The 27,741-nt window shown below is 43.7% G+C and overlaps 1 protein-coding gene across 5 annotated transcripts in view; it reads right to left on the bottom strand.

Annotated features, from left to right (window-relative positions):
- Positions 1-27,741, bottom strand: part of ACAP2 (ArfGAP with coiled-coil, ankyrin repeat and PH domains 2) — a 119,686-nt gene that overhangs the window by 11,582 nt on the left and 80,363 nt on the right. For all 5 annotated transcript variants that reach the window (XM_038415405.2, XM_038415404.2, XM_043492975.1 and 2 more), the window contains 7 exons: positions 14,945-15,153; positions 14,634-14,703; positions 12,572-12,666; positions 9,984-10,168; positions 9,076-9,168; positions 3,866-4,053; positions 3,445-3,554 (listed from right to left, as the gene is read on the bottom strand). In XM_038415405.2, coding sequence (XP_038271333.1) covers positions 3,445-3,554; positions 3,866-4,053; positions 9,076-9,168; positions 9,984-10,168; positions 12,572-12,666; positions 14,634-14,703; positions 14,945-15,153 — 950 coding nt within the window. The remainder of the gene's footprint in view (positions 1-3,444; positions 3,555-3,865; positions 4,054-9,075; positions 9,169-9,983; positions 10,169-12,571; positions 12,667-14,633; positions 14,704-14,944; positions 15,154-27,741) is intronic.

Raw genomic sequence — 27,741 nt, 5'->3', positions numbered from 1 at the left:
AACTCCTTGAGTAATTTAGTATCAAATGCAAACTTTGCCACTTCACTATTCACCATCTTTTCCCAATCATTTATGAATATGTTGAACAGCACTGGTCCCAGTACAGATCCTTGGGGGACCCTCATTATTTACCTCTCCCCTCTGTGAAAACTGGCCATTTGTTCCTACCCTTTGTTTCCTATCTTTTAACCAGTTACTGATCCAACAGAGAACCTTCCCCCTTATCCCATGACTGCCTAGTTTGCTTAAGAGCATTTGTTGAAGAACTTTGTCAAAGGCTTTCTGAAAGTCCAAGTACTCTATAGCTACTGGATCACCCTTGGCCACATTTGCTGACCCACTCAGAGAATTTTAAGAGATCGGTGAGAAATAATTTCCCTTTACTAAAGTGGCATTGACTTCCACCATATCATGTTCACCTGTATGTCTGATAATTATTTTATTTACTATACTTTCAAGAAATTTTCCTGGTACTAAAGTTAGACTCAATGGCCTGAAATTACCAGGATCAACTCTAGAGCCTTTTTAAAAAATTGATGTTACATTAGCTATCTGCCAGTCATCTGGTACAGAGGTTGATTTGATAGGTTACACACCAGAGTTAGTAGTTCAGTAATTTCAGGTTTGAGTTCCTTCCGAACTCTTGGGTGAATAGCATCTATTCCTGGTGACTTACTACTGTTTAATTTATCAATTTATTCCAAAATGTCCTCTACTGACACCTCAATCTGAGACAGCTCCCCAGATGTGTTACCTAAAAAAGTCAGGTGTGGGAATCTCCCTCACATTCTCTACAGCGAAGACCAATGCAAAGAATTTTTTTTAAGCTTCTCAGCAATGGCCTTGTTTTCCTTGAGTGCTCCTTTACCATCTTAATCATCCAGAAGTCCTACTGATTGTTTGATGGGCTTCCTACTTCTATCTACTTAAAACAAACTTTTGCCGTTAATTTTTGTCTTTTGCTAGTTGCTCTTCAAATCCTTTTTTGGCCTGCCTAATTACACGTTTATGCTTGAATCATTAGAGTTTATGTTCCTTTATTTTTCTCAGTAGGATTTTACTTCCAATTTTAAAGGATACCTCTTTGCCTTTAACTGCCTCTTTTACTCTGCTTAGCCATGGTGGCTTTGGGGGGGGGGGGGAAGGGGAGGAGGAGGAGATTCCTCTTGGGTTTTTTGTTGTTGTTTTTTCAGGTATACATACAGTTTGCACCTCTACTCTGATTTTTTTTTTTTTTAAATTCCATGCAGCTTGCAGTCATTTCACTCCTGTGACCCCTTAATTTCCGTTTAACTAGCCTCCTCATTTTTGTGTTGTTCCCTTTTTTGACGTTAAATGCTACAGTGGTGGGTTTCTTTGGCATTTTCTCCCCTACAACGATGTTAAGTTTAATTACATTATGGTTGCTGTTACCGAGCGGTTCAGCTGTATTCACCTCTTCGACCAGATCCTGTGCACCACTTAGGACTAAATCAAGAATTGCCTCTCCTCTTGTGGGTTCCAGGACTAGCTGCTCCAAGAAGCTGTCATTAATGGTGTCTAGACATTTTATCTCTGCATGCTGCCCTGAGGAGACATGCTCCTTGACAATATGGGGATAGTTGAAATCCCCAATTATTATTGGGGTGTTTGGGGTTTTTTGTATTCTCTCTAATCTCCCTGAACATTTCAAAATCACTGGTCAGGTAGTCCGTGGTATATTCCTACTGCTATACTCTTATTGTTCAAGCTATGGATAGAAATTCCAAGAGATTCTATGGTACAGTTTGATTCAGTTAAGATTTTTTACTATATTTGATTCAGCTTTCTTTCACATATAGTGCCATTCCCCATCAGTGCAACCTACTCCATCATTCCTATACAGTAGAACCTCATAGTTACAAAACCCAGAGTTACAAACTGACCGGTCAACCCCACACCTCATTTGGAACCAAAAGTACACAATCAGGCAGCAGAAGAGACGAAAAAAGCAAACAGTACAGTGCTGTGTTAAATGTAAACTACTAAAAAAATAAAAGTTTAAAAAAGATTTGACACAGAAAGGAAACTGTTTCTGTGCTTGTTTCATTTAAATTAAGATGGTTAAAAGCAGCATTTTTCTTCTGCACATTAAAGTTTCAAAGCTGTATAAAATCAATGTTCAGTTGTAAACTTTTGTTCAGAATTATGAACAACCTCCATTCCAGAGGTATTCATAACTCAGGTTCTATTGTATATTTTGTATCCTGGTATCACCGCAGCCCATTGATCATCATCATTCCACTAAGCTTCTGTGATGCTAATTATATCAACCTCATTTAATCCCACTCAGGTTCACCCATCTTAGTATTTAGACTTATCGCTTTTGTAGACAAACACTTGCAAAACTGGTCAGTATTAGGTTGTCTGCCTTCACCTGATGTAATTGAATGGGCCTCTTTTTGTCTGTTTCTTTTCATTTTCTGCCTGTATTTTATCAGCTTCTATCCTCTCCTCTTTACTAGGATATAGAATATCCTCTTTAATAAATCGTCCCCTAAGGGATGTCTCTGTTGGAACAAGGTGCTCCTCCGCACCTGTCTGTTTTCCCGAGCCCTTAGTTTAAAATCTCCTTTACAATCTTTTTAATTTGACATGCCAGAAATCTGGCCGTCCACCTCCAGCATGTTGCAAGAGAACCACCGCTGAGCAGCACCAAACAAGATATAATGTACATGCTGAAGAGTCTTTAGAGTCAGGCACCTGCTTGTAGCACTGGAGAGATGCTTTCTGAAATCCTGTTCAGTTTCCTGGCACTGGGGGCCCTTCACCTACACCAGGGAAGGCACTAGGCTTTTCTTCCCTTCGTCAAAACTCTCCCAGGATGAAGTGAAATTCTGGCAAGCCTGGCAGTCTCTTGTCAAGAGACGTTCAAGCAAGCATATAGTAGGGACACTGCAGGTCAAACTATTATTTTCTACTAATTTTTATTGCAGTAGCATGTAGGGGCCTCAGTCATAGATCTGTGCCCCACTGTGCTTGGCGATGTTTGAACACACGTGAGGCGCACTGGCAGAGCAGTGTGTGTTGACAGGAAGAAATCAGGGACTGTTCTGGCCCCCACTACACCAGTTCTATCTGTTTGACACTTTCATAAGAAGTGCAGTGCCCATCAGGAGTTAGTAGCAATTGGTAATTGAAATACATCCCATGTTCTTCTAACTATCATTTAACACATATTATTACAGAAAGGACACTGGACTTTTCAGTCTAGCCCTTTACAGTCCAATACTTCGCTTGCTAGTGAATGAAAATGCTAGTTTGAAAAGGGGCTGTGCATAAAAAGTCAGAATGCCCTTAAGAATAACTTCAGTTATTCAACATATATTAAAATGCCAGGAAATGCTGAAAACATAAGAGTTATATTTGCAAATCAACGAATACAGGGAAGAATGGGTGTTCAACAATCCTGCAGCAGTGTGTTACCCAGTGTGCCCCAAGACTGTGCCATGGTGTAGTGGTCCTCTTCCTTTCACATCCCTATGGTTGACATTGGCACCATTCTGCAGCAAGAACTCACAAGTAACCAATGAGCCCTAAGGAATGAAGACAAAAGACCAATTCAATGATTAACCCTTTAGAACCAAGACCAAATCCTGCCTTCGGTGGATTTGGCCTTAGATATCACATTTAAGTACTGGCAGCGTATATGGTCTCAACCAGGTCAGTAACAGAGAAATGTTCAGAGATCACTTTATGAGAAAGGAAGGTAATTTTGTAGTCAATTTTGGTACCACAAATCAAATGCCATCATTGGCTAGCAAGGCAAATAATTAGCTGTTACCACCTATCCAGTGATATTTCTACTGGTTCCCCCCCATGAATCAAGATGCAGTAAGTCACATACCCCTAAGACTGCCTGAATCAGTGGTGTTGCTTTGTTTTCTTCTGTATTGACCCAGTTTACATCAGCTCCATGGGCCAATGCCTCTGCCATATCAGGAAGGTTCTTCTCATAGGCAGCTCGATAAAGCTGCAGTCCTGGATGAAGCTGTTTTGAATCATGAAACGAACAAGAATCTCGCTTTTCTCCTTCTGAAAGAAGGAAGATTAATTACCTGTAATTCTTGCTCTCAGAAGGTGCTGAATACACTTAGAATACAGAAATAGATCCACACTGCAAATCTGTGCCTCTGGCACATGACAGGTCAGACTTTGCAAAACAGTGTTCTGAGCCACTGAACCATCTTGCCATTGGGGGACATAGATGGCCATGGCTAAGTTCCAGCAGCCAATAAAAGTCACTTTGTGGTTCCATTCAAAACTATTAATAATCATCAAGTTATTAATAATTGTGCAACATCACTCATTAATCTAGCTATTGTTCTCTGAAGTCAGATACAAGAATTACAGCCAAGAAATTTTCTTTTCTCACAAGCTGTAGCTTATAAAGGAAACTAGAGAGCTCCAGGGATGCATCCATAAAAAGCACCTTAACTAGTAATATATAGAAACTTGCTATTAAGCTAACCTAGTAGAAAAAGGTGTCAAAGGAACCACCTAGTGTAAATACAATGCATAAACAAACAGTAATGCAAAGTTTTAAATAGAGAGGTAAGACTGCTCTGAATATGCCCAAAAAAAAAAAAAAAAAAAAAAAAAAAAAAAAAAAAAAAAAAAAAGAGTACATGGAAGCAGAGTTTGGGTACTCAACCCAGATAATGGTTGTTGAGCAGATGGCACAAACCAGGATTGGTGCCATGATTTTCAGTCTATGCAATAATGCTTTGTACACACATGAGAACTGCATGTGGCTGCCCTGCAACTCCATTGCACAGGAGCTAATCTAGCAACTGTTGCAGACTTGCCCTCTGTCCGAATGTGCCTTAACACAGTTTTCAAGCTGTAAGCCTAGTTGGGAATAACAGTGAAAAATGATGTCAGACAGCTCTTCGGCATGGCATGAATATAGATATTTGTGACAAATTAAAGAAAAGGAAAGATTGGATGGCAAGAGATTCCAGATGCCTTAGTGCAACCACACTAGTGATGTGGCTATGCTGCCACCGATCCACCTCTCTGACCCAAGGGAACCGTACCAAGATGCACAGATTCCAAGGCCAGATGGGAACACTGCGATCATCCAGTCTGACCTCCTGCATAGCACAGGCCAGAGAACTTCCGGCACAATTCCCAAAGCAGACTAGAGTGAATAAAAGGCCTGTCTGGGAAGTCCAGTTGTATTTCCAGCAAAGACAAGAGAGTATACGACGTGAAGAAGCAGCCTTGATGTACACCTTGAGACAGGCTTCAGGACGTGAAACGTCAAGACTCACAGCTGATACCTGGACACAGCCCTTCAGTTCTGACCAATGGAACAAAAAATAGCTACAAAAATGTTGAACAGTGCTTCTGGGCCTATCAGGCCAGCTCTGCTCTGAAGCACCACTTTTCAACACAGACTCTCAGTACCAGTGAGAGCTAAACACAGCTCAAGGGCTCCTTCCCTAAGGCTGTGTTCCATGTTGGTGTTAACTTATGGGATGCATTGGGGTGGCTTGTCACAAAACAGCATTCACTCCAGGATCTGACTGCAAGAGGTGATCCTACATGCCAATCCAATACAGGCACTGGAGGCTATGACTGTACCTGGCTGACACCCCTCAACTGCTGGGGTCATTCCCCAAGCGTAATAAACCAATGATCAGAACTGAAACTTAATCTAAAAAAGCCCCAACAAATGAGCAAAAAAGATGCATCACAGACACACAGCACATCAAAGTGTCATTATACTGGCTAAGCCTGGCCTCACTCTAGCAGTCAGGCTTGTAAATAAAAGAAAACTAAGAGTATGTCTACACTTGCAGAGTTTTTGCGCTGTAAGTTTCACCAGTGATAGGGACCCGGTGAAAGAAAAGCCTGGTTTCTGTACTCACTTCATTCCTCAGGCTTCAGAGTGTTTACATTAGCAGCACTTCCATTCCCGATGAGAGCAGCACACTAAGGGCAGCTATCCCACAGTGCAGCTCTCTCCATTTTGACGATAGGTCTTGGGGGGGGGGGTGATCGCGGGGCATCCTGGGTCCCTGCACAGCCTCCTCCCCCCAAACACTGATCAGCTCCAGTAGCTCAGCATTGCTCCAAGCAGGAGATCTTTTGCTCCGTGGAGCAGCCATTGTCACCTGGCCAGATGATACCCGAGCACTTGCCAAGAAAACAGGAAGGGGAGTTTCAAAGTTCCCGGGGCTTTACAGGGGGAGGGATGGATGTCTGTTTACCTGGCATCAAAGCAGCAGAGTGCCGGCCAGAGTGGTCACTTTAGGCACTGTGGGATATCTTCAGGAGGCTAAAAGCTCTGTAAACAGGAAGAGCATGTCTTCACTTGCATACCACCACAAAAGCATCACCAGTAAGAGCTGTATAGCTCTTGTGGAGGTGGTTTTCTTTTTGCGGTAAAACTTCAGAGTTTCACTGCAAAAAGTCATTGGCAAGGGTAGACGCTCCCATGGTTTTTGTGCAAAAAAAGGGATTTTTTTCCTCTTTAAATGGCAAGTGTAGACATGCCCCAAGTCAGCGATTAACTGACAAAAGAATTACAGAGAAACAGGGAACAAGTCATCTGAGATCTGCAAGCAAAGGGCAAGTCAGCATCAAGCATTGAAGGGAACTTCCAATTCTATCCAAGGGGATAGGGGAGGGGAGAAGCAGTGGCTGGTTGCTGTATCATTCACTGTCGCAGCAGTCTTCAGACACATGGGACATTCAGAAATCTGAGCTGTCTGAATGTCAGACACAGATCCATCAGGCAGGGAGCTATCATGACTTGTACCTTTGGTGATCAAGTGAACAAAAGTAAGAGTAGCATGTACGTTGCCAAAATGATGCCTGATATGTTTCAGCAATCCTGGCAGCACAGGAAGATTTCTAAGGCTATGTCTACACTGCACACCTTACAGTGGCATAGCTGTGCCGCTAAAGCCTGGCATGCATGCAACGTAAGGCATGCAACGTAAGCCGCCCTTTGTTTGCAGGAGAGAGCTCTCCTGCCAACAAAATAAAACCACTCCTAATGACAGGTGGGAGATGCATTCCCGCCCACAAAGCACTGTCCGCACCGGCACTTTTCATCAGTAAAACTTTTGCTGTTCAGGGATGAGTTTTTCCTCACACCTCTGACAGACAGAAGTTTTACCGATGGAAGTGCAGTGTAGACAGAGCCTGAGTCTGCTCCCTTCTGGTGCAAAGGGTTTACTGACACAGCTCTAGCGGAGAAAGAGATCCCAAGTCAGAACTGCTGCAAAATGCTACAGAACTGTGCTAAAAAAGGATGACCTGGAACCTGGGATTGCCCCCGCTGCCCATTTCAGCAGGGGAACATTTGATCAGACCAGACTGGCAAGAGCAAGTATCCTCTGGGCTCCAGGTGAACAGCGGCAGGAAGAGGTAACTTGGATGCTCTGTAATACCACCACCCCCCTCCCAAACACACACACACACACACACACACAGCCCAGAGCAGATGTGGAAACTGCACAGGGGAGCTGAGGGGACAGAGGAAGAGGAAAAGTCTTCTCTGCCTTCTGGTGCCATCTATTCAGCAGGCTGTTGTAGGGGATGGGGGTGCAGCTGAATGGCTCTTGTCCCTTCCCCACAACCATGCAGCAGCCTTTCTGCTGCAGCTGCTGCCCTGCTCTCTGTGCCCTACAGGTATATTTTGAATTGTGTTTCCAAATTGAAACACATCTGACCAGATCACCACTTTCTGGGATTAGAAAGGCATTCTTCCCTCATGGCAACACTCCCATTTAGGCACCTGGAGCTATAACAGACCAGGGAGATGCACAAAGAGAGAGACCTGGTGAATCAGAGCTGCCTGAGTGGGAGTCAGGGACAGGTGAGAGATGCCAAGGATCAGGGCTGTTGGACAGTCCCAAAAGGAAGCAGAAGGTGGTTCCTGGGGAAGGCTGAAGGCAAAGAGAGCAGCAAGAGAGGTTTGCTAGTCTATGTCCCAAGCCGGAGAGCCAGGGCTTGAGAGCGGGGAGAGGCTTACTGGCTAATGTCTCCATGCTGGAGAGCTGGACCCAGGGGAACCGTGAGAGGGCTAAAGGGAGTGACGGATGCTGCCAGGTACCTGCTGAGAAGAACGGAGTTGTACTCTGTATGGAAGTGTGGGCTGGGGCACGGTGAAGGGTACCGGGCTGTGCCGGAGGGCTGAGGCCTGGTGGAGGCACCAGAGCTGTGTGTTGCATGTACCATTTGGATGATGCTAGGGAAATTCTATAGCATGGGACATGTTTTGTTATGATTTATGTGCATGGGACTTCTGCAATAAATGAACCCCAGAAGGGCTGTTTGATCTCAGAAAGACTTTAGACTATTTCTACAGAGTCTGCAGGGGGAAAATCAGGCAGGTGTGCCCGTCACACTGCAGCACGCTGCAGGAGAACGCTTCAGGCACAGACCACCCTATGACAAGACCGAAAACACTTCAGTTTTTACTAGCTGGGCTAATGAAGGTATCTTGGGGAAATAAGAGAAACTTTTAAAGGAACTCCCAACTCTGACTGTTTCATTGCTCTGCTTTCAGACTCCAACAAAAATTGTACATTCATTAAGTTCCCATTGTTTCTGAGTGAGTCAGAATTCCATTTACCAGGATGCAATACATTTTCAGCCATTTATATATGTTCCTCTGGACACCTATTTTCAATTTTTATGAATGGTGGTTAACTAGGGATGTAAGTTTTTAATGACAGAAGCCTTCCTTCAGAGGACAGTCAAAACAGCACTGCTCTAAATGCTGTAAAAAAGAAATTCCAGTTTGGTATTATCTGAGGCAGAAAAACATCTTCCAGTTGGATTTAGAAGGATTCAGCTACCTTCCTGCTACCACACGTGAGAGGGAGAATGGGTGAAAGACAATACTGCTGCTCACTCGCAGGAATTATTAGCTATATTAAAACAGCACTTGGAACAGGAAGGGGAAAAGGGGAAATCTTAGTAATACCACCAGTATTTACTGGGACCAGCAAATCACAGTCTGCTTTTTGCCAACATGTTTTTAATCAGAAAAAGAAATCACTTAAGTCCCATCTTTAAGTGCAAGATCAAACGGACCTGACTCATACAAACTGTTTGTGGAGATGGTGGAAGCGAGGTGTTCTCTACGGTCATCGGCACTGTGCTCGGTCCCACTGTCACTGCTTCTTACTGTTTTTAGGAAAAAACATATTAGAGCTCATGCTACTAAGATACCCACCTCTCACAGACAACATGAAAATAAAGCAAGCTCTTACACTTAGTCCTGAATTCATTACCAGTTATTTTTAAGGGAACAGTGGTAACGATTCAATATTTCTAATGTATTCAAAGAAATAATCTGAAACTGCACTTTTGATCCAGACACTTACAGTGGTTCAAGCTGCAACCATTTTATAAAAAGGAAAGAGGTCAGGATAAGTCAAAATCTTTAAATTTCACGGAAACATGAAGCAATGCAATTGCTTGGAGACAATGGACTATAGGTAGAGAGATGGCCACGCCACACAGTGAACCACAATGCAGATGCTGAACCCGTCATGAGAGTAGTACTTACTACTACGCAGTTTTGAAGAGGTATCAAAGTAGGAGAAGAGTGAATCTAGCTCATCAGGACAGAACAGAGACTCCCGCCTCACCTCGTCGCTACTTACTGCAACCGCTGGGGACATGCAAGTTAGCAAAGCACAAAGCAGGCAGCAAGGAGGGGAAAGGGCAGGAAGAAGTTATTGGGAAAGTTTAGGATGATAAAAATAGGGAGGAAAGACTGATTAGTACATGTCTGAATTTAAGATGTTCCTCCCCCTTAAAATCAACACACACTCAAGGGCAAGTATTATATTTCCCCTGAGCCTCTGAAATACTTTGAGCAACTAAGACCCAGCTCTGGCTTCTCTTTACTGTGATAGCAATTCAGTAAATAAAATATCAGTAACACATTTTAAAAGAACATGCTAATAGATACAAGGATAGAGGGGTGAAAATACCTGTTGAAGAAGCTGTGACTTGTTCACCTGCCGAAGGGGATTTTTCAGGGATGTTGTGCCTCTTTTCCTCCCGACTTTGAGGCAGAACTTTTGTTCCATGCTCAGGGGGAGACACTGTTGCAGGCTGTCTCTCCACAAATTTTTTTTCCACGTATTTTGCTCTGATATAATCCTCTTTCTCCTGCCTGGCACAGACAAAACACCAATGAAGTTATATTAACTTTACTGAACACAGTAAGTAGTGCACACATTCATATGAAAGCCATTATTAAAGTAATGCAGTTCAGCCTCCGACTTATTTGCATGTAAAATCTTTTTTTAAGAAAGCTGAAGACAATATTTTCCAGCTCTCTGAAATGCAAAATTCTTGAACAGATTTAAAGTTCACTTTGGAAGTAAGCCTGCATCTGTTTCAGCCCAAGAGAAGAGTTTTTGAGAATGCTGAGTGAACGAACAAAAAAGTTTATAAGAAAACCAAACTCCATATTTAGAATAGCTGACACTCCCATGAGTGAGTCATACTTTAGAAACATCGGTATACCGTATCTTTATATATGTAACGGCACTCTAATAAAATATTGTCCATTTAGATTTTTATATAAATATTAATGTTATGCCTGGGAAAGTTAAAAGATTTTAAGGGCTGGACATGCGAGTGATGAATGATGCTAGGTGCAAAGTAGGAAGCTGCAGCACAACCTGCACTGAAATGCGCTCTTTCCTGACCTCGGGGTCCATCACCAAGTACACACAAAATGTGAGGCAGAGACAAACAGGTGATTTTATTTTTCAGCCACCTTTCAGGTGCGAGCTAAGAAAGAGCAATCAAGTACAGGAATAAATTAACGAAAGGGTTGATGAAACCACCATCACTGGAGTTACTGAAGAATAGCTAAGACACTCATGGGAATGTCGTCAAGCATCCCGCAACAATGGTTTTCTAGCGTCCATGCACCATGAGTGATCTGCAAAGCGTGACAGTCCAGAGCATGAAACTGTGTAAGAACACGCAGGAGGGAACTGGGAATTTGGATACGGAAATGTTCTACAAAGAGCTCTCTTATAAAGTGACCCACAGAATGAAAGACTGGAGACCTATTGTTATGCATGATTGGGCACAGCTTGACCATGAAGCATAGGAAGGAACGAGAGGAGACAGAGTGGCAGGATCAGAAATACCTACTTGAAGGTTGTTGAGAATATAATAAGAATTAAATGCAATAAGGTGGCGATGAGAGAGGGAACGCTGAGGCGAAGGACTCAGAAAAGAGCACTGTTTGTGAAGAGGTCAGTCATGGAGTGGCAGAGATAGTTGGTAGAGGTGGATTTCATAGCTGCAGGCTGACTGTGAGGAAGTGAGTAGCCCTGGAGTCAGACTGTCATCAGCGTAAAAGTTGAAGTCACCCAGGTTAAGGGATGGGGACTGAGAAAAGGGGAAAACTAGGGAATCAGCATCAGCACAGGATAAGGATGGCCGATGATGGCCTCCAGTCACATGTTCACAAGGGCAGGAGGAGAAGGTATGAGATACGGTAGGTTTGTTGGAGATTGAGTGAGAGCTTCAGAAGGAAGAGAACAAGGGAAGGAATGCTGAGAGGGAACAGCAGGTGGAATAAGGCTGGTGGGAGGTAACAGGTATGCCAGGAGAGCTAGGGTCATAACAAATGCTGCCAGCAGCAAAGAGATGGTGGCAGAGAAGGAGCCGAGGGAGAAATTAATGTACATGAGAACTGGTAGGAGATGAAAATAAGGTGGAACAGAAGCAGTTGAACAGGTAGAGGAAGACTTTACACACGCAGAGGAGGCTAAAGTAAGGCTTTGTCTACACTAGTACTTTCATCGGCAAAACTTTAGTTGGTAAGGGGTGTGAAAAAAAATGCAACCCTGACTGACATAAGTTTCACCAACAAAAGCACCGGTATGGACAGGGCTATGGTAGTGGAACACACTCTTCCCCTGACATAGCTACCGCCGCTCGTTAATTATGCCAGTGGAAGAGCTCTCTCTCTCTCTCACCAGCATAGAGCAGCTGCACGAGAGACCTTACAGCAGCACAGCTGCAGTGGTACAGCTGTGGCACTGTAAGGTCTGTAGTGTAGACATAGACTAAGGCTGGAAGAGACAGAAAATGACAAGATGGGGGCGGGGGGGAGGAAGACACTGGGGAAAGGGTGAAGGGAGCTAAGCAGAAGGCCAAAAGGGAGAATCTGGTGCAGTGCTGAGAACACAAAAGCTTTAGCCTCAACCAGAAGCAGCTTCTATGAACCAAATTAGTTTTGAGAATTTCCTGGCAAAAGCATGTCAGAGAAACGCAGACTTTACTTCCTCGCCCCAGTAAATGCTGGGCTGCTGAATGGCAGCAGAGAGAAATACGCTCTTTCATAGAGGATTAAAGCAATAGTGATGAAAGAGAACCTGTAACCATTAGGCATTTGACCCGAAAGGGCAATGGTGCAAAATGGGCACAAATCAGCAACAAAAAGACAAAATTAAGTTATTTGTGCTAAATGACAATGCAGAGAGCTTAAATGGAAAACATTTATAGCACTAGTTACAAGAAGATCAGTAAAATCAAACTAAATCACTACCTTTGGCTTCCAGGTTGTGGCTTCTTAACTCCCATTCTTTCAACTTTTGCTTCATATATTCTATTGATGACATCATTCCCCAATTCACACATCAGCTACAAGACAAGAAAATATCAGCACAACTATAAAAGGCATTATCTCTCAGTGATATTCATACCTTGCCCATTACCACAGCGTTTGGGCGTCGAGATATCTTTAATTTACAATAGTTTTACAAACCTTGTAAGGGTAGGGGTAATGAAACAAGAGTGGTGAATAAAAGAAAACAGACTTCCAAATGAGGTGATGAAAAAAATAGTTTGGGCTGGTAAATGGCAAGTACCAAAAAAGAACTACTCTGTCAAGGGACTAGCAGCAGGTTAAAGTGTATTCTAGTCTGAAAAGTGATTATGTAAAAATTGCACCACCCTCTTGTTCAACAGTTCTTTTATTCATTCAGCCATACCTGCTCCTTTTACTGAATATACTCCTCTTAGTCCTGCAGAGCCTGCACACATAAGAGGCAATGCACTCAGTTCTAGTCCATCTCATGCATCAACAGAATCAGCTCCAATCACTTATATCTGTACAAAACTCTCGATGATATAGGGGCTGCACAGGTGTCACTGCAAGCAGAATTTCCCTTGCAGAACTGTTATTGGCAGTGGTGTGTCAGAAGGAAAGAACACAGCTTGACTCTCAGACCCAGATAGAGATTGCTAACCTGACTTTTAAAGGGGCAGGGAGTGCTTAATTGTAAAATGAACATATTTGAGGTGGAAATCCACAACACAAATACAATGAAATCCACATCCTTATCCTTGCTGCCATTTTTACAGGGTTATTCTTTAGGATTAGAAAAGCAGTAAGGCCCAATAACTTGTGAACCATCCCGGCTAGAAACAAATGCTTTGGACCAGCTACCCAACTGAACAAATGTATAAAGCATTTTTTCTATTCATCACGTGACACTGGATCCTAACAATCACACCATTCTGATAAATACGTACTGTGGCAAAGCTCCGATCTTGTCTCAGTGTGTCCCACGCCTCCTAGCAGATTATGCTAGCCTCAGAGGCTCACTGTGACCCTCCACATAGCCCTTCTCTCTTTAGAGGCACAGATCACAGTCTACTGAGCCATTTTCAACATAAGACAGCAAGGGAGGCGAGGAGACGCTACCCTCCCTTGTACAGTCTGTTGTCTCCTAGTATCAGTGATTCATTGGGGGAATGGAAGGGGGAGGCCGGGCCCACCCTCTACTCTGGGCTCCATCCCAGGGACCCTAATAGTATCAGCTATGGTAGCAGACTTTTTGAAAACAGGACATGTACAATTCCCTGGGCCACGTCCCCACAGCAGCCCCCACTTCCTCAATATCTACTTCACCCTTACCTCAGGGCCTCCTTTCTTGTGCCCGATATGGTTTGTACTGCTTAGTTTCTCTAGCAGCACAGATTCCTCCTATAGCTCCTGACACACATGCCCACCTGACTCACTGGGAGGCTTTTAACTAGTTTCAGCCCGCCCCTGATTGGTTTCAGGTGTCCCAATCAACCTAGCTGTCTTCCCTGCTTTCAGGAGGATCTTAATTGGCCCTAGGTGTTTTAATTGACCATTTGCTTATCCTGGTAACAGGGATTTGGTTAGCCTGGGGCTAATATATCGGTCTCCCACTACATAACTAAAGCCATCTGCCCTTGCGTCGTCACAGTACATACACATAACTCTCCTCCCCCCACAATGAGCGCACACAAGAAATCTGAAGCAACTGTAATGTCTTGAACATCAATATTCTACATCAAGCGAAGCCTTGGAATCCCTTTTTTCAAATGGTGTTGGGCTTTGGTTTGTAACTCAGATTTCATTAGCTATTGTGCTTAAATCAGGTTGAAAATGCTGTGAATAAAAAATATGATAATCCTCTCTCACTTTCCAAGGCTACTTGGCCCACTACTAATTGTTCCGTACCAACAGTCATTTCCAAGCACGAGCTCTAGACCAACAATTAGACAAAAAATTCAATTCCTGCTACAAACTATTACTATCATTTTTAGAAACTTTTCTCAAAGGATTACCATACCTTTAGAAGTTCAGGTTCCCATGTATCCAGAGTTAAGGATCTAACTTTTGAAAAGTGGACTCCTAGACTCCTAAACAGGGGAGAAAAATAACCTCACATTAATACATAACTACTGTATGCTAACATACTGTCTTATGTTAAGCAGGCTTACTAGTCCCTCTTGCAGATCAAGCTGTTATCTTAATTCTATCTGCATGCAGGGATCTCTAATCTTGCCTCCGAACACGTTACAAGATGGAAAAACACCTCATAATGAGGTAATGCTTTGGCCATGCTTCATGAAATGAGGCATGTGTGAAGGGTTTACCTACCTGTGTATCCCAGAACACTCAATACACAATGTGATTCCTAGGTTGATACTGGCCCAACGAGGATCTGCTAGGCCACAATCACAACAGGTGATGTTACCACCAATACATTGAACCCGCTGTAGAGCACTTTCTCCTTTTAACAACTTCTCTTTTGACTCACTGCCAGATTCTAGGCTTCCTGTAGAAGGGGATGATTTCTTCTCTAGTTTCTAGAAAGAGGCAAAATAAAATAAAATAAAATAAAATAAAAAGAACTATAGGCACAGCAGTTACCATTGCTATGGCCCTTGAGGAAGCTTCCACATTAATCAATAACTATTTAATTGCTAAATAACTGAAAGGAAAGATGTATAACTACAAAAACATCCAATACACACGCGCACCAGGAATCTGAGATCAAAAATCTTGCAAGCAGCATATGCTGGTCTGCACCTGTGCCCTGGAGCTCCTTGTGCTTAGCTGCAAAGGTTATAAAGGGAGCTGTGGACCACCTGCCTCTCCAGTTCCTTCACTACCGTGAATCCAATCCAAAACAAAAGGGAAAGCGGGCAGGTGGTAGAATACAGATAGGGATCACGTATCTCAAAAAACCACCAGTTTCAAGTAACCAACCTCCATTTCTTCTTTGAGTGCTGATCCTTGTGTATTCCACACATGGGTGACTGGTAAGCAAAAGTCAAATAGCAGGGAGGGCACAAGGATGCAGGTGATACAGATGCCCATAACATGTTCCAAAAGCTGCACCTGCAGAAGAGTCTTAGACTAAAGCGTAATGCTTCGCGAAAATGTGGCTGGAACCCCAGGTTGCCACCTTACAAAGGTTCACCATAGATGCGTATCAAAGAGATGCTTTTGAGGTTGCTTGTGCTCTAGTAGAATGGGCCCTTACACCATCCTGGAGAGGGAGATGCACTGACAGTAAAGGAGAATAGAAATCCATGTAGACAGTCTCTGAACAGGTATTACTTGTTCTTGTGCTCACTCTGCTATAGCAACAAATAGTCAAGGCATTTTTCTAATTGGTTTCACTCTTTGTAGGCAGAATGCCAAAGCTCATCTGAGAGTCAAGCCTCCTCTCCTTACTGGAGTTATAAACCTTTGAAAAGAATACCGGTAAGTTAATTGACTTGATTTATGTGGAACCCGGAAATTACCTTAGGGATGAATTTTGGGTTGAAGCAAAGGGATACCTTTTCTTTTTGACAAGTTCCCTATGGTAGGGTGGCCATGATTGCATTCAATCATGCTCACACACCATCCTGGCTGATGTGATGGTGATAAGGAAGGCAACCTTAGCCATATAAATAAGAAAACTAAGAAAGAAGAAGTGGGGCCGCTAAACACTGAGGATGGAGTGGAGGTTAAAGATAATCTAGGCATGGCCCAACAGCTATACAAATACTTTGCCTCAGTCTTTAATAAGGCTAAAGAGGATCTTAGGGATAATGGTAGCATGACAAATGGGAATGAGGATATGGAGGTAGATATTACCATATCAGAGGTAGAAGCGAAACTCAAAACAGCTTAATGGGACTAAATCGGGGGGCCCAGATAATCTTCTTCCAAGAATATTAAAGGAATTGGCACCTGAAATTGGAAGCCCATTAGCAAGAATTTTTAATGAATCCGTAACCTCAGGAGTAGTACCGAATGATTGGAGAATTGCTAATATAGTTCCTATTTTTAAGAAAGGAAAAAAAAGTGATCCGGGTAACTACAGGCCAGTTAGTTTGACATCTGTAGTATGCAAGGTCCTGGAAAAAATTTCAAAGGAGAAATTAGTTAAGGACATTGAAGTCAATGGTAAATGGGACAAAATACAACATGGTTTTACAAAAGGTAGATCGTGCCAAACCAACCTAATCTCCTTTTTTGAAAAAGTAACAGATTTTTTAGATAATCATAGAATCATAGAATCATAGAATATCAGGGTTGGAAGGGACCCCAGAAGGTCATCTAGTCCAACCCCCTGCTCAAAGCAGGACCAAGTCCCAGTTAAATCATCCTAGCCAGGGCTTTGTCAAGCCTGACCTTAAAAACCTCTAAGGAAGGAGATTCTACCACCTCCCTAGGTAACGCATTCCAGTGTTTCACCACCCTCTTAGTGAAAAAGTTTTTCCTAATATCCAATCTAAACCTCCCCCATTGCAACTTGAAAATAATAAAGATAAAGGAAATGCAGTGGATCTAATTTACCTAGATTTCAGTAAGGCATTTGATACTGTGCCACATGGGGAATTATTAGTTAAATTGGAGAAGTTGGGGATCAATATGATCAAAAGGTGGATAAGGAATTGGTTAAAGGGGAGACTGCAACGGGTCCTACTGAAAGGAGAACTGTCAGGCGGGGAGGGAGGTTACCAGTGGAGTTCCTCAGGAATCGGTTTTGGGACCAATCTTATTTAATCTTTTTATTACTGACCTTGGCACAAAAAGTGGGAGTGTGCTAATAAAGTTTGATGATACAAAGCTGGGAGGTATTGCCAATTCAGAGAAGGATCGGGATATTATACAGGAAGATCTGGATGACCTTGTAAACTGGAGTAATAGTAATAGGATGACATTTAATAGTGAGAAGTGTAAGGTTATGCATTTAGGGATTAACAACAAGAATTTTAGTTATAAGTTGGGGACGCATCAATTAGAAGTAACGGAAGAGGAGAAGGACCTTGGAGTATTGGTTGATCATAGGACGACTATGAGCTGCCAATGTGATATGGCTGTGAAAAAAGCTAATGCGGTTTTGGGATGCATCAGGAGAGGCATTTCCAGTAGGGATAAGGAGGTTTTAGTACCGTTATACAAGGCACTGGTGAGACCTCACCTAGAATACTGTGTGCAGTTCTGGTCTCTCATGTTTAAAAAGGATGAATTCAAACTGGAGCAGGTACAGAGAAGGGCTACTAGGATGATCCGAGGAATGGAAAACTTGTCTTATGAAAGGAGACTTAAGGAGCTTGGCTTGTTTAGCCTAACTAAAAGAAGGTTGAGGGGAGATATGATTGCTCTCTATAAATATATCAGAGGGATAAATACAGGAGAGGGAGAGGAATTATTTCAGCTCAGCACCAATGTGGACACAAGAACAAATGGGTATAAACTGGCCACCAGGAAGTTTAGACTTGAAATTAGATGAAGGTTTCTAACCATCAAAGGAGTGAAGTTTTGCAATAGTCTTCCAAGGGAAGCAGTGGGGGCAAAAGATCTATCTGGTTTTAAGATTCTACTTGATAAGTTTATGGAGGAGATGGTATGATGGGATAATGGGATTTTGGTAAGTAATTGATCTTTAAATATTCAGGGTAAATAGGACTAATCCCCTGAGATGGGATATTAGATGGATGGGATCTGAGTTACTATAGAAAATTCTTTCCTGGGTATGGCTGGTGAATCTTTCCCATATGCTCAGGGTTTAGCTGATCGCCATATTTGGGGTCGGGAAGGAATTTTCCTCCAGGGCACATTGGAGAGGCCCTGGAGGTTTTTCGCCTTTTTCTATAGCATGGGGCATGGGTAACTTGAGGGAGGCGTCTCTGCTCCTTGAAGTCTTTAAACCACGATTTGAGGACTTCAATAGCTCAGACATAGGTGAGGTTTTTCGTAGGAGTGGGTGGGTGAGATTCTGTGGCCTGCGCTGTGCAGGAGGTCGGACTAGATGATCAGAATGGTCCCTTCTGACCTTAGTATCTATGAAACCTTTGCGAATAGGTGGGACCTCAAGCACATGGCCAGCGGTTGAAAGGGCAGCTTAGTAAGTATTGAGAGTACAAGACAGAGGCCCCAGTTAGCTGTTGAGTTCACTTCTGGTGGGAAGGCCCTAGTGAGACCCTTCAGGAATCTGAGTGTTATGGGGTGTGTCAAAATAGATTAAACCTCTACTCAAAGATGCAAGGCACTGATTGCTGCTAGGTGGACCCGCAGCAAGTGAATAGGAAGGCCCAACTTCTCAAGAGTGAGGAGGTATTCTAGAACAAAAACAGGAATACCTGCAGTCTCTGGAAATAAATGGATTTTGTTGTGCCCAGGTAGAGAAGTGCCTCCGTTTGGCAAGATAGCATTTTCTGGTGGAGTCTTGTCTGCTGTGATTAAGAATAGCTTGATGATGAACAGCCTCCGAACACCAACGCTCTAGGTCTGATCTCCTTCCAGACACCAGGTCGTGAGGTGGAAAGTGTATGGGCTGGGATGTCTGGTCCTGCCATTCTCTAGTGATGGCTCCAGGAAGGGTGGATGGGTAGACATTCACAGGAGGTCTGGAAATCAGAATAGCCTGGGCCAGTGGAATGGAACGATGACTTACACTTTGTCATGATGAATCTCCCATAGAACCTACAGCAGCAGCAAAACGGGGAAAAGCTCAAGTGGTCAGTCCAGGATTGTAGAAGGGCATTGCCTTGGAGTCCCAACCCAGTGCTGCTCTAATGCAGTATATGTTGAACTCTTTGTATATCAGAGGTGAACAGTTCCCACGATGGAGTTCCTCACTGAATGAAGATTTTGTTTAGCACTGAATTGTGTATCTCCCACTCAGGGTCAGTGGAGTAGCTCTTTCTCCTTGAAATTGATTCCTTTTCTGGTGTGGATACTTCCCTCAGAAGGACTGAGCCCGAAAGCCCAGGTGATTATGGGTATGGGAGGGTGAAGATATCCTCCAGGGAATTATAAGCCTCAGTCTATAAAACTTCAGCTCCACCTTACAGTAGTACAGTGAGCAATGAGACAGGGAAAGGCACCTCCCAGCCAGTCATTGACACTAAACCAACTTCAAGTACACATCCATTTTCCAGCCCAGGAAAGGACAATGGTGGACCACTGAACGTAATGGAAAGACATCCCGGCTCTCGAATCAAGAGGGGATCTCCACAGTCTGCATGACCCTGAGTCTCCATGTATTAAGGGGGGGGGGGCGAAGCTTTGTAAAAGCAGGCATGTGTCTTAGGGTTGGCCTCCAGAAACTGAGGAGCAGTCTTTAAGCCGGAAGCTGTCTGTGAACACTTGATCCCCAAGCTAAAGGGATATGTGGGAAACCGTCCAAAGGCAATAGGTAACTCATATTAGAAAAGGGATTTTTTTCTAATACAGAAGAACAAAGCCTGATGTTGCATTCATGTTTATTTTATGTGTAACCTGACTGTTTGCTTTCCCTTGCTATTTCAGGTTTGAATCGGTTTTTCTATTAAGTAAATCTTTTGTTTACTTTTCCTCCCCAGCAGCCCTTTATTTGCAAACGGCGTGGCATGTGGATGCCAAAAGGCTGATGGAGGGGAACAGTCTGAGCATAAGGTACCTAAGAATTCAGAAAGTATGGACTTGGGCAGACTCAGAACTAGAAGTGCTGTTGGGGTTACCCGACAAGTAGTACCTGGGCTAGTGGAAGCCAGGGTGAGACCCTAGGCTTGTAGGTAGATGTTGCCACTGAGCTGTGGACAGTTGAGCCTAGTGAAATGAGAGATTAGAGCTAGGTCCAGGGTGCACAGAGTTCAGGAACGGGCCAAGGGTCAGTACTGGAGGAACAGAAGCTGAATGCCAGAGCCAGAGGGTCAACCAAAGTAGTAGGGAAGAAGTGGAGCAGAGGACTGAAGCCAGAAGGGAACGAGGCTGGAACAGAGCAGGGCCAAGCCCTGGACGCAGGCTGGAGCAGGGCTGGAACAAGGGCAAGCATAGCTGCAGGGCTGGTATGCACCGAGCATCCGTTCATCTATCATCGGACCAAGCTTATAAGCATGGCTGGTAAATCAGCAGCCCATCAGGGGCTATGGTTACTCTGTCAGTTCAAAGGCACTGCAGCTGGGCTCACTGGTTGCCTAGCAGCAAAGCTACTCAGGGAGGAGGCCAGCAGCTAGTCCAGCATCAGGGATGCGAGCTACAGCAGAAGAGCATGAAGGCACCTGAGGTTATAGGGCAGATGGTGAGAGAAACACTTACTGATCTTGGTGATCTCCAAAATGTCTCACTTGCTCCTGTGCACCTTACCCTCATGGTTGGGAGGCTTAAGTGGGACTAAATCTTTAGGACCTGAGTGCGAGAACTCACCCGATTTGGAAGGAGTCGAGGAGGGATCCTTTCTCTTGGGAACAGACCCGGAAGGGCATTTTTTTCTTGTTTCTGTAACACATGTCCTCAACTCTCATGAGAAGCCTGACACAAAGTTTTGAGCTTTTTCAGATCTGGCCTCCACTCCAGAGCTTATGCTCGGAGGGGTGGTACTCGAGTGCTGAGGCCAACGAACGGGGAACTCACCCCAGCCTGGATCCAACTGAGGTCTCACTGCTTTCTCCATGAGGTATTTCCTCCGTCGAAGCTCTCATCCCTCGGGTCCAGGGAGGAAAGGGCAGAGAAACGTGCCTCTCTAAGGTAGTAAAGATAGCACTGATGGTTGTTGCTGACCAAGTAGCAGCAAGGACAAGAGAAAGTTCTTGAACCCTGGGCATAGCTCTCCTCCCGAGAGGGGAAATGGAGACGGTCCCTGATGCAGAGAAAAGCTGACCTACACTAACTATAAAGAGACTACCAAACACACTAGACTAAGAACTGGATGCAATTATATTTATAGATAAGAGTGCAAAGTTATCTTCAGACACAAGAGATTCCGACTCAGGCCATGTGATGGTAAGAAGGAAATGCAGAGGCAGTTGGTTCTTACCTCCCCTTATACCCTGAACACGGGCATGGATCAGGGCACAGGCATAGACCAACAGACACTACGTGAAAGGTTTTTGAGTCTCAAGCACTTGATGCACATGCGTGTCACATGTGGGACAAACATGGTTAATCCCCCTACAGGAAGGTGGATAAAAAAATCAGTATTTGAAATTTTATTTTTAAAAATGGATTTTTTATTTAAATATAGGTTTATTTAAAAAAAATAATTTAAATTTGAAACTTTGACAACCTATGTTAAGGACTAACCTTAGTATAATCTATCAAAATTGGATACATTAAACAATAGTAAGCAGTACATGGTTGCCGCCAAGTTCAAAGAAAGTCAAACCACTGAACTGGAGGAAGTCACTGGCTAAGCACCTGTACCCAGAGTTTGCTGAAGTGCTAAATCAGCTTATGATAGCAGTAGTCTTTTTTACAGGTACAGAGAAAATTTCTTAATTTCAGTTTATTAAACCAGTTCAGTTCAAAAACTAGTTCATTCAAAGTAAGAAAACATTTGGAAGCTGAAACAGCAGGAAAGCTTGTTGTTCTCTCCCAATCTATAGAACAATTAGGTGTTCAAGATTTTAGAACTAGTAGCTTTCATCCTCAAAGGACATGGTGACCAGAAAAAAATTAGTTCAATTCACTAACAGACAATACTTTTGTTTAATAAATCAGTTAGTTTTAAATGCAAGACATGTTTTTATAAACATTTTTCCTTTATGCATACAGCTCATTTAAAGGTCATTTTATTTAACTAAAACAATTTGAAATGTTTGTGCATTTTAATTGTTTGAATTTCCATCCAAATACAGCTTGACACAAATCACAAGTTAAAAAATTAATCATTTTACTAAATAAGAAATGCATCATTCACCATTTTCTAACATAAAAATGTAAAAATTAATATTCTGAATAAATGTAAGTTAAGCTATATAGCTGCTTAAATAAATGTGTGTAGATGATAGTGTATCCTCTGTGACAAAGTTCTGTCCTTGCCTCCGTGGGTCCCGTGTTTCCTGGCAGATTTCGCTAGCCTCAGAGGCTCACTGTCACCCTCCACGTAACCTTCTTTCTCTAGAGACAAGGGTCACAGTCTACTGAGCCATTTTCATCATAAGCCAGCGAGGGAGGTGAGGAGAAGTTATCCTTCCTTGCACAGTCTCTGTTGTCTCCCGGTCTCAGTGATTAATCAGGGGCAAAGGTGGAGGGAGAGCCCGGGATCACCCTCTACTCCGGGCTCCAGCCCAGGGACCCTAACAGTATCAGCTATGGTAGCTGACCTTTTAGAAACATGACATGTACAATTCCCTGGGCTACTTCCCCCACAGCAGTGCTCATTTCCTCAAGCTCCACTTTACCCTTACCTCAGGGCCTCCTTCCTTGTGCCTGATACGGTGTGTACTACTCAGCCTCTCCAACCGCACAACTTCCTCCCACAGCTCCTGACATGCACACCCACCTGACTAACTGGGAGGCTTTTAACTAGTTTCAGCCAGCTTCTAATTGGCTTCAGGTGTCCCAATCAACCTAGCCTTCTCCCTGCCTTCTGGAAAGTTCTTAATTGGCCCCAGGTGTCTTAATTGACCTGGAGCAGCTGCCATTTCACTTATCCTGGTACCAGGGATTTGTTTAGCCTGGAGCTAATCTGTTTATCTCCCACTACTCTTCCATAGCCATCTGGCCTTGCCCGGTTACACCTCTTAGTCAGAAAAATTGGGTAAAGACTATATGTAGTTACAAATCAACATATTTTAATAGTTATCAACAAGAATCAATCTTTCTGTAGAAAAATACAAATGCAAAACAAGATTAAAATTGATGACAGTCTCCTACTTGCTGATCTAAATTATTAAAAATCAGTGATTTAAATAAGTGAATTAAAATAAATCCATCTTGGTTTATTTACATTGGTAAGTTTGTCTTGTGGACAGTTTCCTGCTCTGCAGCAAGATCTCAAGGACTGCCAGCAAACAACTCCTCCTGGGGAACATCAGCCAGCCAGTATCCAGGCCGTCAGGTTCAGTTACTCTGGGTTCAGGTGCAGGACTTGACTGTTATTCTGAGAGAGCAGGCGAGGCAGACTCAGTGAGGTGACTGGCCTCTGAACTGACAGTCTCATCAGGTATGAATACCAGAACTGTCTGGCCCAAGCGGATGCTATCAGGATGACTGTCCCTGAATCCTGCTTGAACTTTCACAGGATCCTGGAGAAAAGCATATATGGAGGTCTGGAGACCAAGGGATGAGGAAAGCACCAGTGTGGGATCCCAGATTCCACCTCCTCTGGAGCAGAGCCTCTAGCATTTGTCGTTGGGGCATATCACAAACAAGTCTATTGTTGGGTAGCCGCATCTGCAGAAAACTGTCTGGAGGGCCAAGGGCTTGAGGGGCCACTTGTGGCTCTTGGAGAATCTCTGCTGAGCTGGCCCACCAAGATGTTCCTAAGGCCTGGGAGATGGAGAGCTACTGGGTGACCTGGTGCCGAATACTCCATAACCACAAACTCATAGCTTCTTGGCACAAGAGGGAGAATAGGGCCCTTCCTTGCCTGTTGATGTAGTGCATCACCATGGTATTGTATATAAGCACTTGCATAGGGAGACCCTAAAGGAGAGGTAAGAATACTCTGCATGCCAATCGAATTATTTGGAGTTCCAACACACTGATATGAAGGAATGACATGAAAGCCAACCACTTCTCCTGAATCTGGAGTTGGTCCAAGTGTGCTCCTCAGCTATAGATGGAGGCACTCGTGATCAGATTAATCTGAGGGAGGGAGGCAGACAATGGAGCTCCTGTGCATTCCTGGTCTGGGTGTATCCACTAGTCTAATGAAGAAAGGCTCTCTGTGGAGAGGTATCCACATGTCCTTACAGTCTCTCTTGGATTAATACACAGATCTTAACCACCCTTTGAGGTTTAGCAAGCTGCAGGTCATACACGACACGTGCCCCAGAAGCTTCAGGCAGATTTTCACTTGCATTACTGAGTGCACATAAAATTGTCGTATGTCCGTCACTGATGTCTAGGTGCTGTGGCAGGTATCCTTTTGCCAACTAGGAATCTATCACTGTTCCTATGAATTTTGTATATTACATCAGAGTCGGTGTGGATGTTGTGACACTACGCCCTGTATGCTTATGATAAGAATATGGCATAACTTAGACAGGTTTTATGCAAGATGAGTCATGTAAGGGATCATTGGAAACGTTTTGATTTACTGAATATGATTATCCTATTTGTAGGCATGTATCATTTCTGTACCTGAAGTTAGGAATATAGACTATGTATCAACTACCAAAGTGTTCGCACCTGGAGAATGCCCACAAGACTGGCTGGTTAGTCAATGAGCCACTTGGGAGGGCAATAGGACTTTGAAGATTCTAATCTCCCACCTTCCTGAGAAGCTTCCTGGGATGCTGCTTTGACATTGCAGGGTCATGTGATCCTGTCATCTGGTACTGGACCACATCTTGGCCTGCTAGTATTTTTCCACAGAAGGTGTGGAGACCAAACTGGGAAATAAAGGATTCCTGCCATATGTAAATCCTATTTAAGGCAGGGAAGAAAGTTAATCAGGGCTCCTTCTTCACTGAATCCTCCCCCACGATGACTGCTGAGAAGATCTAAGAAACAAGAACTGGGGGGAGGGCAGGGAAGAGAGAAGAAGAGTTGAGCCTGGGCCAGAAAAAGTTGTCTGGCCTGTGAAAGAAATGCCTAGAACAATATTTAGGTGCCAGTTTCTTTAGTGTATTGAGCTTAGTTTGCGTTTGCTTTATTTGCTCAGTAATCTGCTTTGATCTGTTTGTTAACCCTTATAATCACTTAAAAATCTATCCTTTGTAGTTAATAAACGTTCGTTTTCTAAAACCCAGTTTGTAGAATTCCTAACAGCAAGGGAGAAGGGGGAAGCTGTGCTTATCTTCCTCCACATTGAGGGGGGGAGCAAATTTAATGAGTTTATGCCATACAGATTTCTGTGCAGTGCAAGACTATAAAATTTTGGGTTTACGCTCCAGAAAGGGCAATTCCCAAGCTGAGTCTTTCCACGCAGAGCTGATTTCAGTGTCTATATCCTTCTACAACCTGTCTGTGTGTGCTAGAAGAGGCTTGAGGGCCTGGCATAGCAGGACAGGGTGAAGGAGTCCAGGCTGGTGGAACATGGGGGCTCAGTGATACCCCAGTACATGAGGTGGCACTCCAGAAAGTGGGGTCAACCCGTCACAGTGGCACAGAGAGCAGGGTAATGTGCACAGCTTATTGCTCTGACACACTGGTGGTGGTTTTAAGGGAGTTTTAAGCGTGTTGGCTAGAGAACAGAAAGTAGTTACCAGTTTGTTATTTTCTATTTGCTTATTTCGGGCAAGGGAAGTAGGGGCAGAAAAAGCAGGAAAATGAGTGATAGTGAAACAGTTGCAAAATTGGAGCTCTGCAGATCGCAGGGAGCAGAAAACGAAAACGAACACAGAAGACATATGGAATTACAGAGTCTGCAGATGAAGGCAGAAGCAGCTAGGCAAAAAGCTGCCCTGGAACTGCAAGCCAAAGACATGGAGGAGAGAGAAAAAGTGAGACAGCATTGAACTGGCCTTGATAGAGAAGCAGAACCAGAACCCCACACCAGAGGGCCCCACCTCTCCAAAAATCCACAAATGGGAGTGGTTGTGTTCTGCATATAGTGAGACTGGGGAAATTGCTGAATATTTCATCACCTTTGAAAGGCTGAGTACTCCATGAGATTGCTGATGATCAAAAGATGACCACTTTAGTTCCAAAGTTGTCTGGGAGAGCTCTGGTTATATTCAGTAAGATGCCAATTAGTGATGCTTCAAATTATGGTAAATTTAAGGAATTGGTTTTAAAAACTAAATTTCAGATTACACCTGAAATTTACAGTAAAATTTAGAAGCATTAAGAGAGGGGCTGGAATGAGTAATGTGGCATACGTAAACCGAATGAGACATTTACTGGATAAGTGTGTAAGGGGAAAAGGTATTTCAAGCTTTGAAGAAATGTGTGATCTGGTTGCCCAGGAACAGTTCCTGAATATGTCTAATGATGAGGTGAAACAGTGTCTATGGGATAAAAAAGGTGAAAACTGTTGGAGTTTGATACTTTTGCAGAGGAATTTGAATCTCAAGCATCTATTAGAAATAAATCACAGGCAGAGGGGTTTAAGTTTGGTGGGAAGCAGGGTCCTCATTTTACCCCTGGGAAGAAGGAGAATGGATGGGAGGGTAGGCTCTCACCTCCCCAAGTTATTCCTCCAGTCCTCCTCCCAACTCTCCTGAAAAACAGAAGAGCCAAGAAGGTGTTATCATTGTAATTCCACTGAGCACCTGAGGAATAAATGCCCGGTGCTGAGTGGGAACAGGCAGCAGGCAGCTCATGGAAATGCTGCTACCCAGAGCACAGAGGCACCTCAGGCAATTGCCACTTATCACACAGGGTTTGTAAAAATAGCAACTGCACAGCCTGGCAGGAAGCACAAAGGCTGTCAGAGTAAATGGCAAAGAACTCCCTGGGTGGAAGGATACTGGCGCAGAAATTTCTGTGGTCAGGGGAGACCTTGTTCAGGAGGAAGACATACTGCCAGGACAGATGGCAGAGCTTTTGTTAATAGGGGGTCACAAAATCCTTGTGCCTTTGGCTAAAGTGCACACGGAAATTAAGAATTTGCAAGTTGAATTAACAGTTGCTGCTGTTCCCCATAACCCAACCCAAATATTATCGGGGAACGACTTTTTTAACGTGCCTCAGGCTGTCCAGAACAAAGGGTAGGGCCCTGTACTGAGAGCAGGATGTTCGTACCATGAACCGCAGGAATTGATGTTCCAGGACTATTTAGATGTAGAAATAAGCATCCTATAGGTCATGAGCTGCAAACCAGTCCATAGGATCCAATGGGGGTTGATGGAGGCTAAGGTGACCGTCCAGAACTTGAAACATCAATGAAGGAATTCAGATGTCACAGATCTAGGATGGGTCTCCACCCACCATTCCTCTTTGGGATCAAGTACCAGTGGGAGTAGAAGCATTTTCCTTTGAATTCTTGAGGAACTTCCTCTACAGCTCCCAGTTGTAGTAGGGAGCTGAATTCTAGTTGTAGAAGTGCCTCATTAGAAGAGTTCCTGAAGAGGGATGGG

The sequence above is a fragment of the Dermochelys coriacea genome, chromosome 9 (assembly GCF_009764565.3).
Source record: "Dermochelys coriacea isolate rDerCor1 chromosome 9, rDerCor1.pri.v4, whole genome shotgun sequence".
Classification (NCBI taxonomy): Eukaryota; Metazoa; Chordata; order Testudines; family Dermochelyidae; genus Dermochelys; species Dermochelys coriacea.
The sequence above is the reverse complement of the archived record's forward strand: the minus strand, read 5'-3'. Positions and strand labels throughout refer to the sequence as shown.